Source organism: Mauremys reevesii, linkage group 1 (genome assembly GCF_016161935.1).
Source record: "Mauremys reevesii isolate NIE-2019 linkage group 1, ASM1616193v1, whole genome shotgun sequence".
Classification (NCBI taxonomy): Eukaryota; Metazoa; Chordata; order Testudines; family Geoemydidae; genus Mauremys; species Mauremys reevesii.
In genome coordinates this window covers 143,000,652-143,014,816 of record NC_052623.1, presented here as the reverse complement: position 1 = coordinate 143,014,816, position 14,165 = coordinate 143,000,652, and the positions used below count along the sequence as shown (strand labels likewise).

The window sequence follows — 14,165 nt, the reverse complement described above, 5'->3', positions numbered from 1 at the left end:
TGGTGGTGGGTTTGTTAGCAACAGAGTCGATCTGCCACTATTCACAGGGCCGAAAGCTGCTCCCTCCTCCCGTCCTTCCAGATGCCCCTACGGGGGGGGAGGAGCATCCCTAGGCGGACCCCGGGAGCTGAGGTTCCCCCACGCCTGCGCCTCTCGCCTCTGCCTCCGTAGGTCCACCAGCCCCTCCTCGCCTGCCCCCTCCGCCGCTGCGGCGGGCGGGCAGCGCGGGGCGGGCCGGGCCGGGCCGGGGCGGTGCAGCCGGGCTGCGGCGCGCTCTCGCGACACTTCCCGCCGAGCGGAGCCGCTGATTGCGGCGGCGGCGGCAGCGCCCAGCGTGGCGGCGCCTGGGGCGGGGGGATCCAGCTCCGGCTTCACACTTGCCCCGCTGCACACGCGGAGCCCAAGGCGGGGAGTCGCCGCCCATCAGCAACCGCCCGCCGAGCCTGGCTGGCCCCGGTGCAGGCAGCAGCGGGGACCTGGGTCCTTTGCAGAAGCTGCGCCTCCCCCCACCCCCCCGTCCTGTTTCTGCGGTTTGGATGCGGATGAGAGCGGAGGAGCCGCTAGCGAGCAGCAGCACCACGCAGCCCGGCTGCAGCGGGCGCTGAGAGGGCGGGCGCCTGCCTCAGTCAGCAGCCGCCGCTTCGCTCGGCTCCCACCCCGGACCAGTGGCTCTAACTCGCTCCCGTCCCCGCGGCTTGTCCACCCGTCTCAAACTTTCAGCCTGTCCCCGCTGCCGGGCAGAGCCCGGCTCCACATCCATGGGTGAGTGTGAGCTCGGCGTGCTGCGCGGGGAGCTCGGGGTGCGTCCCCTTGTCGCAGGACGAGCCCGGGGCTGGGTGGTTGGCCAGCGTGGGGCAGAGATCGGGAGGCTGCTGTCCCCCCCCCCCCCCCCCCCGTGGCTCCCGGGCTCGCTGATTGTTTCCCCGGTGAGGCGGAGTGAAAGGGTGACGGTGGCTGTGCAGCCCAGGGGCTGGGGCGGCGAGGAGAGGGGAAGGGAAGGGGGGACCCATCCCCTTGGGGCGGATGGGGATTGCAAGCTGGGTTGACACGTTTGCGATTTCCCCTGCTAATCAGCTGGCTTGTGTTTGCTGCGGGAGCCGCTGTTGTGCTGCCGGCGAGGCGGTGAAATGCAGGCTCGAGAGGCTGAAGTGTGAGGGAGAGCAGACCCGGGGGGCCTTAGACGCGCAGGCTGCACTTTTCCTGCCGAGGTGCTCGAGCTGATGAGCGCAGCGGCTGCTGCCTTCTTGCGAGACAGGAAATCTGAGAGGCCTGCTCCAGGTTTGACATGTCTCGGGTGGGGGCCGCTCCGGCGGGTGCCAGGCGCTGCTTTCGCTGCCCCACGTTGCAGCCCCGGAGCGGAGAGCCGCGCAGCCCCGTCAGGCTGTTACCAGGGTCGGTTCTGCAGCCCGCTGCGCGCTCGCCCTCCGCAGCCTGCCTCGTTAACCCTCCGGGCAGCTCGCGCTGCAGGGGCGGCTCGCCTGGATTTTGGGAAGAGGCGGCGTCTGGTTTGCGAGTCCTAGTGCATCCAGCCAGGCGCACATTGTCTGGGAAGGAGACAGGCGCACGGCTGGCGTGGGGTGGGCTCAGTCCCTGGGTAGGGTGACCAGATGTCCCATTTTTATAGGAACAGTCTGGGATTTTTGGGTCTTTTTCTTATATAGGCTCCTATTACCCCCCACCCCGTCCCGATTTTTCACACTTGCTGTCTGGTCACCCAATCCCTGGGGCTAGCGAGGAGCGCGGCAGCTGGTGGAAGGCGAGACTTATTCATGCTGCTCAGATTGTAGGTGTTAGGAAGAGCCTCCCCCGGGTGGGGGTTGTTTGGAGGTTCCCTTGCTGTGCCTGTAGAGCCTGGGGGTGAATTGTCCTATTATGCTGAGCATGGAGCTGAAGAGGCGGGGATGACAGCAGTGCCAGGCTCTGGCTGGCTTAGAGGCGCACGCATGGGCCAAGCCTTCTCGCTCCTGTTGCATCCATCCAGTCTGTTTAGCGCTCTGTGTATGAGAGTGTCACACACAGACATGTTTGTAGATTGGGAGGAATACCTGAAAGAAGGCAACAAAGGAGAACTCGTGCTATGGTGTTTTATAAAAGCAGCAAAGAGTCCTGTGGCACCTTATAGACTAACAGACGTTTTGGAGCCTGAGCTTTCGTGGGTGAATACCCACTTCTTCACATGCATCCGACAAAGTGGGTATTCACCCACAAAAGCTCATGCTCCAAAATATCTGTTAGTCTATGAGGTGCCACAGGACTCTTTGCTGCTTTTACAGATCCAGACTAACACGGCTACCCCTCTGATACATGGTGTTTTATAGACTCTCCGTGTGTGCGCACAAACTCTTGCATGTGTGGGTGGGCTAGGATCAGCGGTTTTAACTAGGCTTGGGGAAGTGGCTAAGTGTACTTTAAAAGCTAGTTTTTAAGTTTTCTCTCATATACTGCCACCCCATTTTGTGGACAGTGAAGGCAAAGAGCAGATAGGATGGTGTCAACATCGGCTCTCCTTTTGAGGTGTCTGTATCCTGTCAAAAAAAAAAAAACAGGAGTACTTGTGGCACCTTAAAGACTAACAAATTATTTTAGCATGAGCTTTCGTGAGCTGCAGCTCACTTCTTCGGATGCATAGAATGGAACACACAGACAGGGGATATTTATACATACAGAGAACATGAAAAGGTGGAAGTATGCATACCAACAGGCAGAGTCTAATCAATTGAGATGAGCTATCGTTAGCAGGAGGAAAAAAACTTTTTGAAGTGATAATTAAGATGGCCCATAGAAGGTGTGAGGAGAACTTAACATAGGGAAATAGATTCAATTGGTGTAATGACCCAACCATTCCCAGTCTTTGTTTAAGCCACAGTTAATAGTATCTAGTTTGCATATTAATTCAAGTTCAGCAGTTTCTCTTTGGAGTCTGTTTTTGAAGTTTTTTGTTGCAAAATTGCCACCTTCAAGTCTGTCACTGAGTGGTTAGAGAGGTTGAAGTGTTCTCCCACTGGTTTTTGAATGTTATGATTCCTGATGTCAGATTTGTGTCCATTTATTCTTTTGCGTAGAGACTGTCCGGTTTGGCCAATGTACATGGCAGAGGGGCATTGCTGGCACATGATGGCATATATCACATTGGTAACTATGTTAAGTTCTCCTCACACCTTCTATGGGCCATCTTAATTATCACTTCAAAAAGTTTTTTTTCCTCCTGCTAACGATAGCTCATCTCAATTGATTAGACTCTGCCTGTTGGTATGCATACTTCCACCTTTTCATGTTCTCTGTATGTATAAATATCCCCTGTCTGTGTGTTCCATTCTATGCATCCGAAGAAGTGAGCTGCAGCTCACGAAAGCTCATGCTAAAATAATTTGTTAGTCTTTAAGGTGCCACAAGTACTCCTGTTTTTTTTGCGGATACAGACTAACATGGCTGCTACTCTGAAACCTGTATCCTGTCAATTACAGTAAGTAGATATAGTGGCTTACATGTGCAGGCATAACCCAGTTTTCTGTATCTATAGTGACATTTGGTAATTTGTTTGAAAATCAACAAATCGCAACTGCTACTTGATACTTATGTAAGTATATGCTACATATACTTATGTATACGAAAATATACGTAACTACTATAATGCACAAAGATACGCAAGATTAAGCACCATCTTTTTGCTGTTGAACTTTAGTTAGTCCTACAGTCCAAAATGAAGTGCATTCAGTCGTGGGAACAGATTCAGTTGCTTTGATCTGAGTTCAGTTGCTGGTTGACAGTAGGCCAACATCCCAGAACACCTCACTTCATTGGTGCATTTTAGAAGACTATGTAAGATTAGATCATTGCTGTTAATGTTCACAGAGTGATCATCTCCATTTCTGTATTCAGCGGTAAAGAGTTGCACTCCCCAATCTGCAATATGACTTTAATATGGTGCTGTAATTGAGATTTTTTTTTTTTTAAAGAATGGATAAGCAGAGCTGCATCTTGGGTGTAATGTCAATCCCTGCAATGTAACAAATGAATCTGGATAAATATAATGTAACAAGAAATTAAGCACACTTAAAAAAAATTAGATGGCTGTAATCAAATCCCATCCTTCAGGGCTTCAGCCAGCCATATGCAGGGGCCAGGGAGAGTTTCCATCCCTATCCCCCATGTAGAATTGATGTATTCCTCTGAAGCATTAGAGACTGGCCAGGGAGGAAGCCAGGACACCCAATGGGGTTGATCAGTGCTCTGAGGAGATACACCAGCCAGGCATCGATAAGAGGATTCTCTGTATCTTGCTCACATGCTCAGGGTCTTACTGATTTCCCATCCCCAAATCTGGCAGGAATTTTTCTCCAGGTCAGATGGGCAGAAAGGTTTGGGTTTTTTGGCCTTCCTCTGCAATATGGGATGTGGCTCGCCTGCTGGGCTCATCTGGGAATATCTTGGAAACCTTTGTTTTCTTTCTGTTCTTATTCAGTTTTTCAGTATAGTCTTTGCCATGTCTCTATTATGACAAAAAGTTAACTGCCACCGGACACTACTATCACTGTTGCTTAGACCCCAGTGTTTTACTCAGCCACTTGTCAAAAAAGGTATGTGTCGCTCATATCTGAGTCTGAGACCAAGCTGCGATGAATAAGGATAAGCTCTTTCTCTGATGTAAGGTACAAAGGTTCAAATATTTGGCCTTCCCTTTTTGTGCATGCCCACGCAGGAGGTTAAAAGAAGTGATAAGGCAACATGAAGTAACTTTCCTTTAAGCCATAGATTGTGATCTACAAGCCAGTCTGAAATTAAGGGAAACTGTTTTTCTGATGAGTTTTCTGCCCCTCCATGATGGTTTGTTCATACATTTGTTTCTACCTGTGCGTGCTCTCTCATATCTCATTTTGGTCATTCATATTACTAATAGTTCCTTTCTGAAGTCACAACTCATTCAGACTTTTCTTTTTGGCCAGGGGGAAGAGGGTTGGAGGTATTTTGCAGTTCTGTTAATATCTTTACTTTTAATTTTGAGTACCACTTAAAAAACAAAAACAGAAACAAACTATATAGGGAAGCACAGATATTGACAGATAGAATGAAGGTGAATTTTTTATGTATTTGTCACAGATTCAAGATGAAAATGTGAGTTTTAAAAATGAACTTGACAATTTAAAGATTTTCTACATATACAAAAGAATAGGTTAGCTCCATCCTTCAGAAGATGGCTTTGCACTTAGTGAAAATGTAGATATGGTAGAACCGCAGAGTTACGAACATCTCGGGAATGGACGTTGTTCGTAACTCTGAAATGTTGATAACTGAACAAAATGCTATGGTGGTTCTTTCAAAAGTTTATGACTGAACATTGACTTAATACACCTTTAAAACTTTACTATGCAGAAGAAAAATGCTGCTTTTAATCATCTTCATTTAAATAAGACAATTACAGAAACAGTTTCCTTACCTTGTCAAATCTTATTTTTAAACTTCCCTTTATTTTTTCAGTAGTTTACATTTAACACAGTACTGTACTATATTTTCTTTTTTTTTTTTTTGGTCTCTGCTGTTGCCTGATTGTGTACTTCCGGTTCCAAACGAGGTGTGTGGTTGACTGGTCAGTTTGTAACTCTGTTTGTAACTCTGAAGTTCTACTGTATCTATATATGAATACATTAAATCCTAGGCTGTGACTCTTGTCTGTCAGTTATTAAAAACAAACCTGAGTCTGACACTTTTTTCTGTGTTTTGAAAATCTGTGTATGTTAGACATCATCTTACATCCGTCTCTAATCTGTCCCAGGCTGGGCTCCTTATTGTATGTATATGCTCCATTAAAGAAAACAACCCCCCCCAACACTTCCCTTGCACACATTAAAAGAATGTTACGGTCATGAAGTGAAGTGCTGAAAAGTTAGGAAATGACACAATTAAGGTTCTTCAAGTGATAGTATATGTCCATTCCACTTTAGGTATTTGCTCACTCACTGCACCGAAGCTATGGAAAAAAAATCTCTGTCAGTACCCCTCCGGGTGGTGTATGCACTCTCCACATGATCATGCTGATAGCCAATAGTATGAGGGAGTGGGGCTGCCCTCAACCCTCCCTCAGTTCCTTCTCCCCACCTGTGGTAGGTAGATAGAGCCTTTATCTAAAAAAAATGTAAATAATTAGATTAGTAGTTAGTGTTAGTTTACATGTATTGTTTTTATATTTGTTTATTTTTGCATATTTGGATTTAATAGTGTCATCGACACCAAGTATTGGGGCATGCCCAAGTTCCGAAGGTTTAAGTATTGTCTGGCTGTAATAAGTCTGTGCCAGTCAGGGACCCTCAAGCCTGTTGTTTAAAGTGTTTGGAAGGGGGCACGTTTGAGAGAAGTGTCTGATCTCCAGGGGGTTCAAGACTAGGACCAAGAAATCTTGAGAGGTGAGGCTTTGACACCTGTTGATGGAAGCAGCTTTACGTCCTTCCTCAGAACCCAGCCACTCAGTATAGGGAGCTATGGACTTAACTTCATCTAAGAGTACTCCTCTGGAAATTGTGCTCGTGTGCTCTCTTTCCCCCTCCCTCCCCCCATTGGAGGGAGTCAGAAAGGAGGCATCATTCTTCGAGTGTTTGCTCACGTCCATTCCATATTAGGTGTGTGTGCTCGCCACATGCACCAGTGCTGGAAGCTTTTCCCCTCAGTGGTAGCTGCAGGGCAGGGGTGGGCAAACTATGGCCCGTGGGCTGGATCCGGGCTGTGAGCCGTTTTAAGCTAGCCAGGGCGCTGGGTCAAGGGCTGGACCACGCGGCTTGGCCCCGCTCCAGCCGCGGCGCAGGGTCAGGGCCACACCACACAGCTCCCGGAAGCCGCGGCATGGTCCTGCTCTGGCTCTTACGCGCTATAATGGCCCCCTCTGGTGCTCCAATGGGAGCTGCAGCAGGATGCCTGCGGATGGGGCAGTGTGCAGAGCCACCTGGCCACGCCTCCGCATAGGAGCCAGAGAAGGGACATGCCTGCGCCCCCAGAGCCTCTCCCCAGGCCCTAACCCCCTGCCCCAGCCTTGATCCCCCTCACTCTCCAAACCCCTCGATCCCAGCCCAGTCCACCCTCCTGTACCCCAAACCTCTCATCCCCAGCCCCACTCCAGAGCCCGCAGCCCCAACCAGAACCTGCACACTTCCCGCGCCCCTGCCCCAGCCCTGATCCCCCTCCCACTCTCTGAACCCCTCGGTCTCAGCCCAGAGCACCCTGCTAAACCCCAAACTCCCCAGCCCCACCTCAGAGCTTGCATCCCCAACCAGAGCCCTCACCCCCTCAACACACCCCAACCCCAATTTTATGAGCATGCCCCGGTCCCCGGACTTTAAGCCCTGCGATTGCTGCAAAAAAACCCAGTGTCCATCAGCGAGCCGCATAACAGTTGTCTAAGGTGTCTGGGAGAGTCGCATATAAGCGACAAGTGCTGTATGTACAAGTCCTTCAAACCTCAGACTAAGAAGGAGAGACACCTCCATCTCAAAGTGCTCCTAATGGAGCCAGCTCTAACTCTGGCACCAGAGCAATTGAGGTCCGACTCTGCCCTGAGCACCACAGCATTGGTGCGAAGTGCCCCACCGGCACCGTCGACGGACCGGCACTGACCCCCCATCCCCAGCACCTGCCAAGTGGTGCAAAAGAAGACCGGGGGAGGATGATCTTTTACATCCTGCAAGGGGAAGGAGAGTGCAGGAGGGGAGCCAAGGCCTGAAGAGGGTGGCTCGGTACCTCCAACCGGGAGTACCCTGCGTCTGAGGCATTGGTGAACACCATAAAACATTTGTCAAAGTCTGGGTTTACCAGCACCAGGCCCTTGACCGGATCTTCCTTCAGCGTGCAGAGAGCCCTCTGGCACTGCCTGGTCCAGATCACCTTGTCTGGCCTACCCTTATCATATAGCTCAGTGATGGGGGCTGACAGGGAGCTAAAGTGGGGCAGAAACCTCCGGTAGTGCCCAACCATCCCAATAAAGGCCTGGATCTGTTTCTTAGTCTGGGGAGTTGGCCAATTTCTGATTACCTCCACCTTGGCTGGTTCTGGCTTTAAGCAACCGCTCCCCACCTTGTGGCCCAAGTACTGCACCTCTGCCATCCCCACCTTGCACTTCCCAGCATTTATAGTCTAGTCTTGCCTCCCAGAGGTGACCCTGCCCCCTCTTCACCTGGGACACATGTTCCTCCAGAGTCTGGCTAAAGAGACACACATCATCAATATATGCTAGGGGTAAAATTCTCCATACCCCCTCAGTAACTGATTCACCAAATGCTGGCGGGTGACCGGTGCCTCCTTGGGGCTGAAAGGTAGGACCAGGAATTCATATAGCCCCAAAGGGGTGACAAAAGCAAGTTTTAACCTGACATCTGGATCCACAGGCATGTGCCAGTAGCCTTTGGTGAGATCCTTGGTAGTGAAGTATCAAGTCCCCCTCCCTCCAACTTGTCTAGGATCTCATCAGGCCTAGGCATGGGGCAGGCACCAGACATGATGATGGCATTGAGCTTCCGATAGTCCACACAGAATCGGATCCACCCATCTTTCTTGGGGACCAGCACCACGGGTGAGGCTCAGTGGCTGGTGGATGGCTGGATCACCCGTAAAGCCAGCATATCTCTGACCTCTCTCTCCAGGGCCTGGGCTGTTTTCCCACTGACTCTGAATGGGGGATACCTAATAAGATGGGTGGCTCCTGTCCCCACGCAGTGAACAGACAAAGTAGTGAGCCCAGGCCACCTGGAGAACAGCTGCTGGTAGGAACGCAGCACTGCTTTGATCCCTGCCTGTTGGGCAGGGATTAGCTGGGCAGAGAAGAGAATTGATTCCAGCCAGAGGCCAGCTCCTGTCTCAGGGAAGAGATCCACTAGAGGATCATCCCTCTTCTCCTCCCACTGCCCACACTCAGCCAGTACCAGCCTCTCCCTGTCCCAGTACGGATTTATCATGTTGACATGGTACTCTCGGTGGCTCAGGTTGGACAGTTCCACCACATATTTCACCCCATTTAGCTGTGTGATGACCTTAAAGGCTCCTCTGATGTGCAGATGTCTCAAGACTGCTTTCCCTTTGTCCCGGGCCTTCCCCACTGTCTGGCAGGGGTCCCAGGACCTGCAGTACTGCTGGATGTTATCAAAGACTGGGCCAGTAGAAGTTTTGTAGCAGCTTCTGCCTGGGACACAGGATTCCCTGGTGTCCCGAGAAAGGCACATCACAGGCCAGGTACAGTAGCCTGCGGCAGTACTTCTTGGGGACCACTAGCTATCTTCTGATCCTCCATAGTTCCACTTCCCCTGGGGAAGCCCATTCCCAGTACAGGAATCTCTTCTCCCACAGGAATCTTTCCCAGAAACCTTCCCCAAGGTGGCCAGCAAGTTCCCTCATCTTCTGTAAGGAGGGGTCCTTCTGCAGCTTGGTCTGGAATTCAGCGACTGGAGAGGGGAATGAAACCAGTTCCCTCTCGCTGCCTGTGGTCACAGCCCCCCAGACTAGAATGCTGGGATATGGGCTCTTTTGATGAAAAGCCACCATCTTCATCTTGGTCACCCTCTGACCAGGCATCTCTGTCACCAGCAGCGCTCTTTTAGCTGCTTCTCCCTTCCCTGCTGCCTCCTGCACCTCTGGACAAGGCAGCCCCACACTCAGCCGGAGTCTCCGATCCCCCACTGGCTCAGCTTCGCCCCTGTTGTCCCAGTGAGGGCAAGCAGTGAGCCTACTGCTTTGGTCACATCATCTTCAGAGCCAGTGTGAGCCACCCCCGCCTCCCCCCCCCCCCCCCCGGTGAGCAGGGGGCAAGGAGCATCTCTCTGTCCCACTCAGCTCCAGGGGTCTAGATACAGTCAGTCAGTCAGGACAACTGAGCTTAGCAACTCCTCCTCCCTGTCAACCAGGACATTTGCATTTACACTGACCACTTCAGTCTTAGCCGATTGGTTCCCTGGATTCAAACTTGAATCCTTGGCTGTTACAGGAGCAGGGCCTGGATCCTGTCCCAAAGAGACACAGTCGTCCCCCCATCATCCACGTCAAAGCTGATATCTTGGAGAGCCCCAACTACTAACCAGCCCGACCCCATCTGCACAGGGATCTGAGCCATAGGCAGGGCAAGTGACTTCATCCCTCGGACCTTCACCCAGGTCTCTCAGCCCTGCAGCATCTGGTGAGGCTGCACCACCCGGAGCCTGACAACAGTTCTCTCTTTCCCAGGATCTCACCACCCCAGGAATGTATCTGCATTGTCCACCACCTTCATTCCCACTAGAGGTCCGAGGAGCCTGAGCCCAGGAGAGTACACACAGACATATATGCTGGGGCCAGGAGTGGGAGCCAGTCTGCCACCCCGCCCATCTGGCTAAACAGCTCTGGCCTTGGGACCCAGAAAGGGGGCTAGACACCGGAGCCTTTCTGCAGGGTCAGCCAGGTTCCAATTGCCCTTCTTCCAAAAGGCCGTGAGATAGGTATCTACATCTCCTCCCTCCTTAACCTGGGGCAGTAATTTAGTGTCGAAGTTCCCTGCAGAATTGGCAACCCATGGTCCATCTCCATTCAGCCCTGGACGGGTCCCCAGCCTCTTAGCCATCCCAGTTCATGCTGCCACTGTCCCTCCTGCTGTTCTGCCTCATGCCTTCCTTGTCTCTCATGGTCCTCTGACTCCTTCAATCTCAGTTCCAGTTCCATCCGTCTCAGATCAGATCCACTGGTGGGGAACCTAGTAGAGACCCCTTGCTGGTTGGGAACGCTGGTCTCGGGGATGCCCGCCTGCTCCCAGACTCATGGCCCCAAGTGGGTCAGGAACCAGTTCTTTAGAGCAATTGTCCTCTTCCAACTGAGAAATTAGCTGCGCCTCAGTGAGCTTTCCAGTGAGCAGCCCTTTCCCTTTTCATAGCTCCACAATGTGCTTCTTAAGGAGATGGTTATAGGTAAGGCTTAGTTTTAGTCACTGGTATTTTTACTAAAAAGTCACAGACAGATCACAGCCCACAAACAAAAATTCACGGGTGTGTGACCTGTCCATGACTTTTACTAAAAATACCTACTGTGACTAAAACTTGGGTGGGGGTGTTCTGGGGGGGGGCAGTCTGGGCACCCCGCGGGTATGGGGGGAGGGGGTCGAAGTGACCCGGGACCCCTTCTGGTGCTGAGGGAGAGCTGGTGCTGAGGGTGTGCAGCTGGGACTCCAGCTAATGCTGGGGGAGAAGGGGGCCAGGCCGCAGCATGTGGCTGGGACTCCTGCTGATGCTGGGGTAGAGGGGGGTTGGCAGGGCTCCCTACCCAGCTCTGCATCCCTGCAGCTCCTAGGCCACAAGTGCTGACTGCTACAGCGCCCATTGGCCGGGAACCACAGCCAATGGGAACTGCCGGGGCGGGGCCTATGGGCACTGGCAGTGCGGAGACCCTCTCTGCTGCCTAGGAGCTGCAGGGGGGCTGCCCCCCCAGCTGCTGCCCCTAGCCCATAGCCCCCTCCTGTACACCCAAACTGCTGCTGCTGCGGAGGTCACGGAAAGTCACGGAATCCATGACAGACTCACAGCCTTAGTTATAGGCCATCTCTTCGCTGTTCCCAAGTTGTCACAGACTCACAGGCCTGTAGTCTCTCAGCTCCCCAAAGTCCCTGGGAGGAATTCCCTTCAGTGTGGCAGCCCTTCTCGGGGGTCACAATCTCTCCCAGGCTTTAAGCTGTAGGCTGCTCTGTGTCCTGGAACTGCACCTCACTCAGCCTTCAGCACACCTGGCTCTCGCTAATCCCCCTTTGTTTTACTGCTCCCCAGTCACTTACTGCAGGACAGTCACTCTGTCCACAGGGTGCAGTTGGTACCACCCCTGCCACCAGTTGTCATGGAGTCACAGGGCTAATGCTCATAGGCGCCAACTCCATGGGTGCTCCGGGTCTGGAGCACCCATGGGGAAAAATTAGTGGGTGCTCTGTACCCACCAGCAGCCAAGTTTCCCACCTGCCCCCCGCCTCACCTCCTTCTCCGCTTCCTCCCAGCACACTGTGTCTCCGCTCCTCCAAACAGCTGTAGCAAGCTCTGGGAGGGAAGGGGGAGGAACTGGAACGTGGCACGCTCAGGGGAGGAGGCAGGGGAAGAGGCAGGGCCGGGGCAGGAATTTGGGGAAGGAGTCGAATGGGGCAAGGAGGGGATGGAGTTGGGGTGGGGTCTTTGGGGAAGGGGGTGGAATAGGGGCGGGAGGGGGTTGGGTAGGGGTGGAGTTGGGGTGGGGCCGGGGCAGAGGGGGGGGGTCAAGCACCCACCAGCGCCAGAAGAAATTGGCGCCTATGGTAATACTCTGGAAATGCTCCGAGTGAAGCCAATCAGGACTCTGGTTTAACCTCCTCTCTTGGAGCTGTTGCCTTGGCAAGAAGCCTACATGACTTTGGTCTTCCTGGGTCTGACCTCGGAGCATTCAGCACCCTTGTTCTCACCGTGCACTTCCCGCAACAAGTCTGCCTGGATGGGATGAAATCAAAGAGCCATGCCTCTCAGCCAGCGTGTGAAACAGAAGTGTTTATTATTTGACAGGAACACAGAGTAGAACACAGCTTGCTAGCACAGAAATTAGGAACATTCAGTAAAGTCCATCTTTGGGGGAGGGGAGCCCAGATCCAGAGCTTTGGGCTTCCCCCTGGGCCTCAAGGCAGCTGAGACTGGCTTGCTTCTAGCTCCCTGTCCTGCCCTGTCCTGTTGCTCCTCCTCTGGTCTTCTGTCTCGCTTCCTAGGCAAAGTGTCACCTGGTTGCATCCCCCTCCTGGTTCTCAGGTTATGAAGGGCATCATTGCTTATGTGCAGGCAGCTGGAGCTGCCTCACTTGCCCTTGAGGTTCTCAGAAAAAGTCACACATCCTTATTCCCACCACCTAAGCACTGATGTAATGCAGGAAACTGTGGTACACAGAGTATTCATGCAAAACAGTAAGACCCACATAGGCTCACATACAACATAAGGAGGAAGACCGGACTTTGTCACAGTCCTATTAATGGGAAGTGTGAGCAACCTTAACTACCTCCCCCACCTATAATATTTTTATATTAAAATCTCCCATAACATTTTTTACTGCTTTGTCCGCTTCCTAATTTCTAGTACTGTTTTCTTCTTATCTAGAGCCCTGTCTTGCTTCCATTGAAGTCATTGTGAGATTAGCTGTTGGTAAGTCCAGGTGAACTAGAGCTGTTCAAAAACATATTTCTAGTTGTTTGGTACATTGCATTTGGTACACCACTCGTGAACTCTTTTCACTGCATGTGACATTTTCATAAATTATTTTAAGCATGGTGATGTATTAAAGGTTAAGTTCATAGAAGTATTACACAAAAGCTGCAAAATAACTCACTTCTCTTTCCTCCCAGAAGTCAGGAAATTACAAACCTCCTCACAAAAACCTGTTCCAGGTTGTGTGCCATCAGATTATATTTTAAACTATACAAGACATACCTAGGAATTCTGAAATTAAGATATATAATTGTGCATTTTTAGCTAATCGTTTGGGACCACATACTTATTATTTTGAGAATGATTTCTAATTGCACAACTTTTTTTAATGTCAGGATATACCCTCCATGAGTATCGCTTCGCTTCTCCCTTTCTGCCTCCCTCCCTCACTGTTACCATAGGGTTGTGTATTAACTGTTGTTTCAAAGTCAGTAAGTGAGAAAGAAGAGGGTAATTTGCAGATGTGCTGGGGTAAAACAACTGCATTCTTACTGGTCTATATGCTTGACAAAGATGCATAGCTGTGAAATCATGGTGTGGTGGTTACTGTTCCATTTAGACCTTCCAGACATCATGAGGTGTCCTTCTCTTTTCAGAATGGGAAGAAAAATTATGCCATAATTAAAATGGTTTTTCCCCTTTTTGCCAGCAATAAACAGCCTTCTCTTACTACCTCTTATTACCAGTGGTGAGCATATACTTCTTCCTATACTGTTCATGAAGTGTAAGATTTCTGATAACAATTATTGTTTTAGAAGGCATTTAAACATTGTTCAAATTACTTATTTTGTAATAGTTATTTCCTGATTATTATGAAGAAGCTTTTTGACAAATATCTGAGTTAAGCAAGGTAGCATTTCTAACAGGTGTGTGCCAGAATTCATATAGCAGATCATCATTGACCTTGTGGCTAATACATTGACTCTGACTGCCACTACTTAATGGGGGCCATGTGTAGGGAGGGGAAAGGAG

General features: G+C 51.1%; 1 protein-coding gene across 6 annotated transcripts in view; it reads left to right on the top strand.

Moving 5' to 3' along the window:
* The first annotated feature begins 373 nt into the window (after positions 1-373).
* The window catches only part of SH3KBP1 (SH3 domain containing kinase binding protein 1), a 326,940-nt gene continuing 313,148 nt past the window's right edge, over positions 374-14,165 (top strand). For 5 of the 6 annotated variants that reach the window (XM_039529107.1, XM_039529074.1, XM_039529132.1 and 2 more), the window contains exon 1: positions 374-762. Coding sequence is in view for 5 of the 6 variants with exons in the window: in XM_039529074.1 (XP_039385008.1) it covers positions 759-762 (4 nt within the window). In the remaining variant the exon portion in view is untranslated. The remainder of the gene's footprint in view (positions 763-14,165) is intronic. The other variant, XM_039529083.1, reaches the window with a different exon arrangement.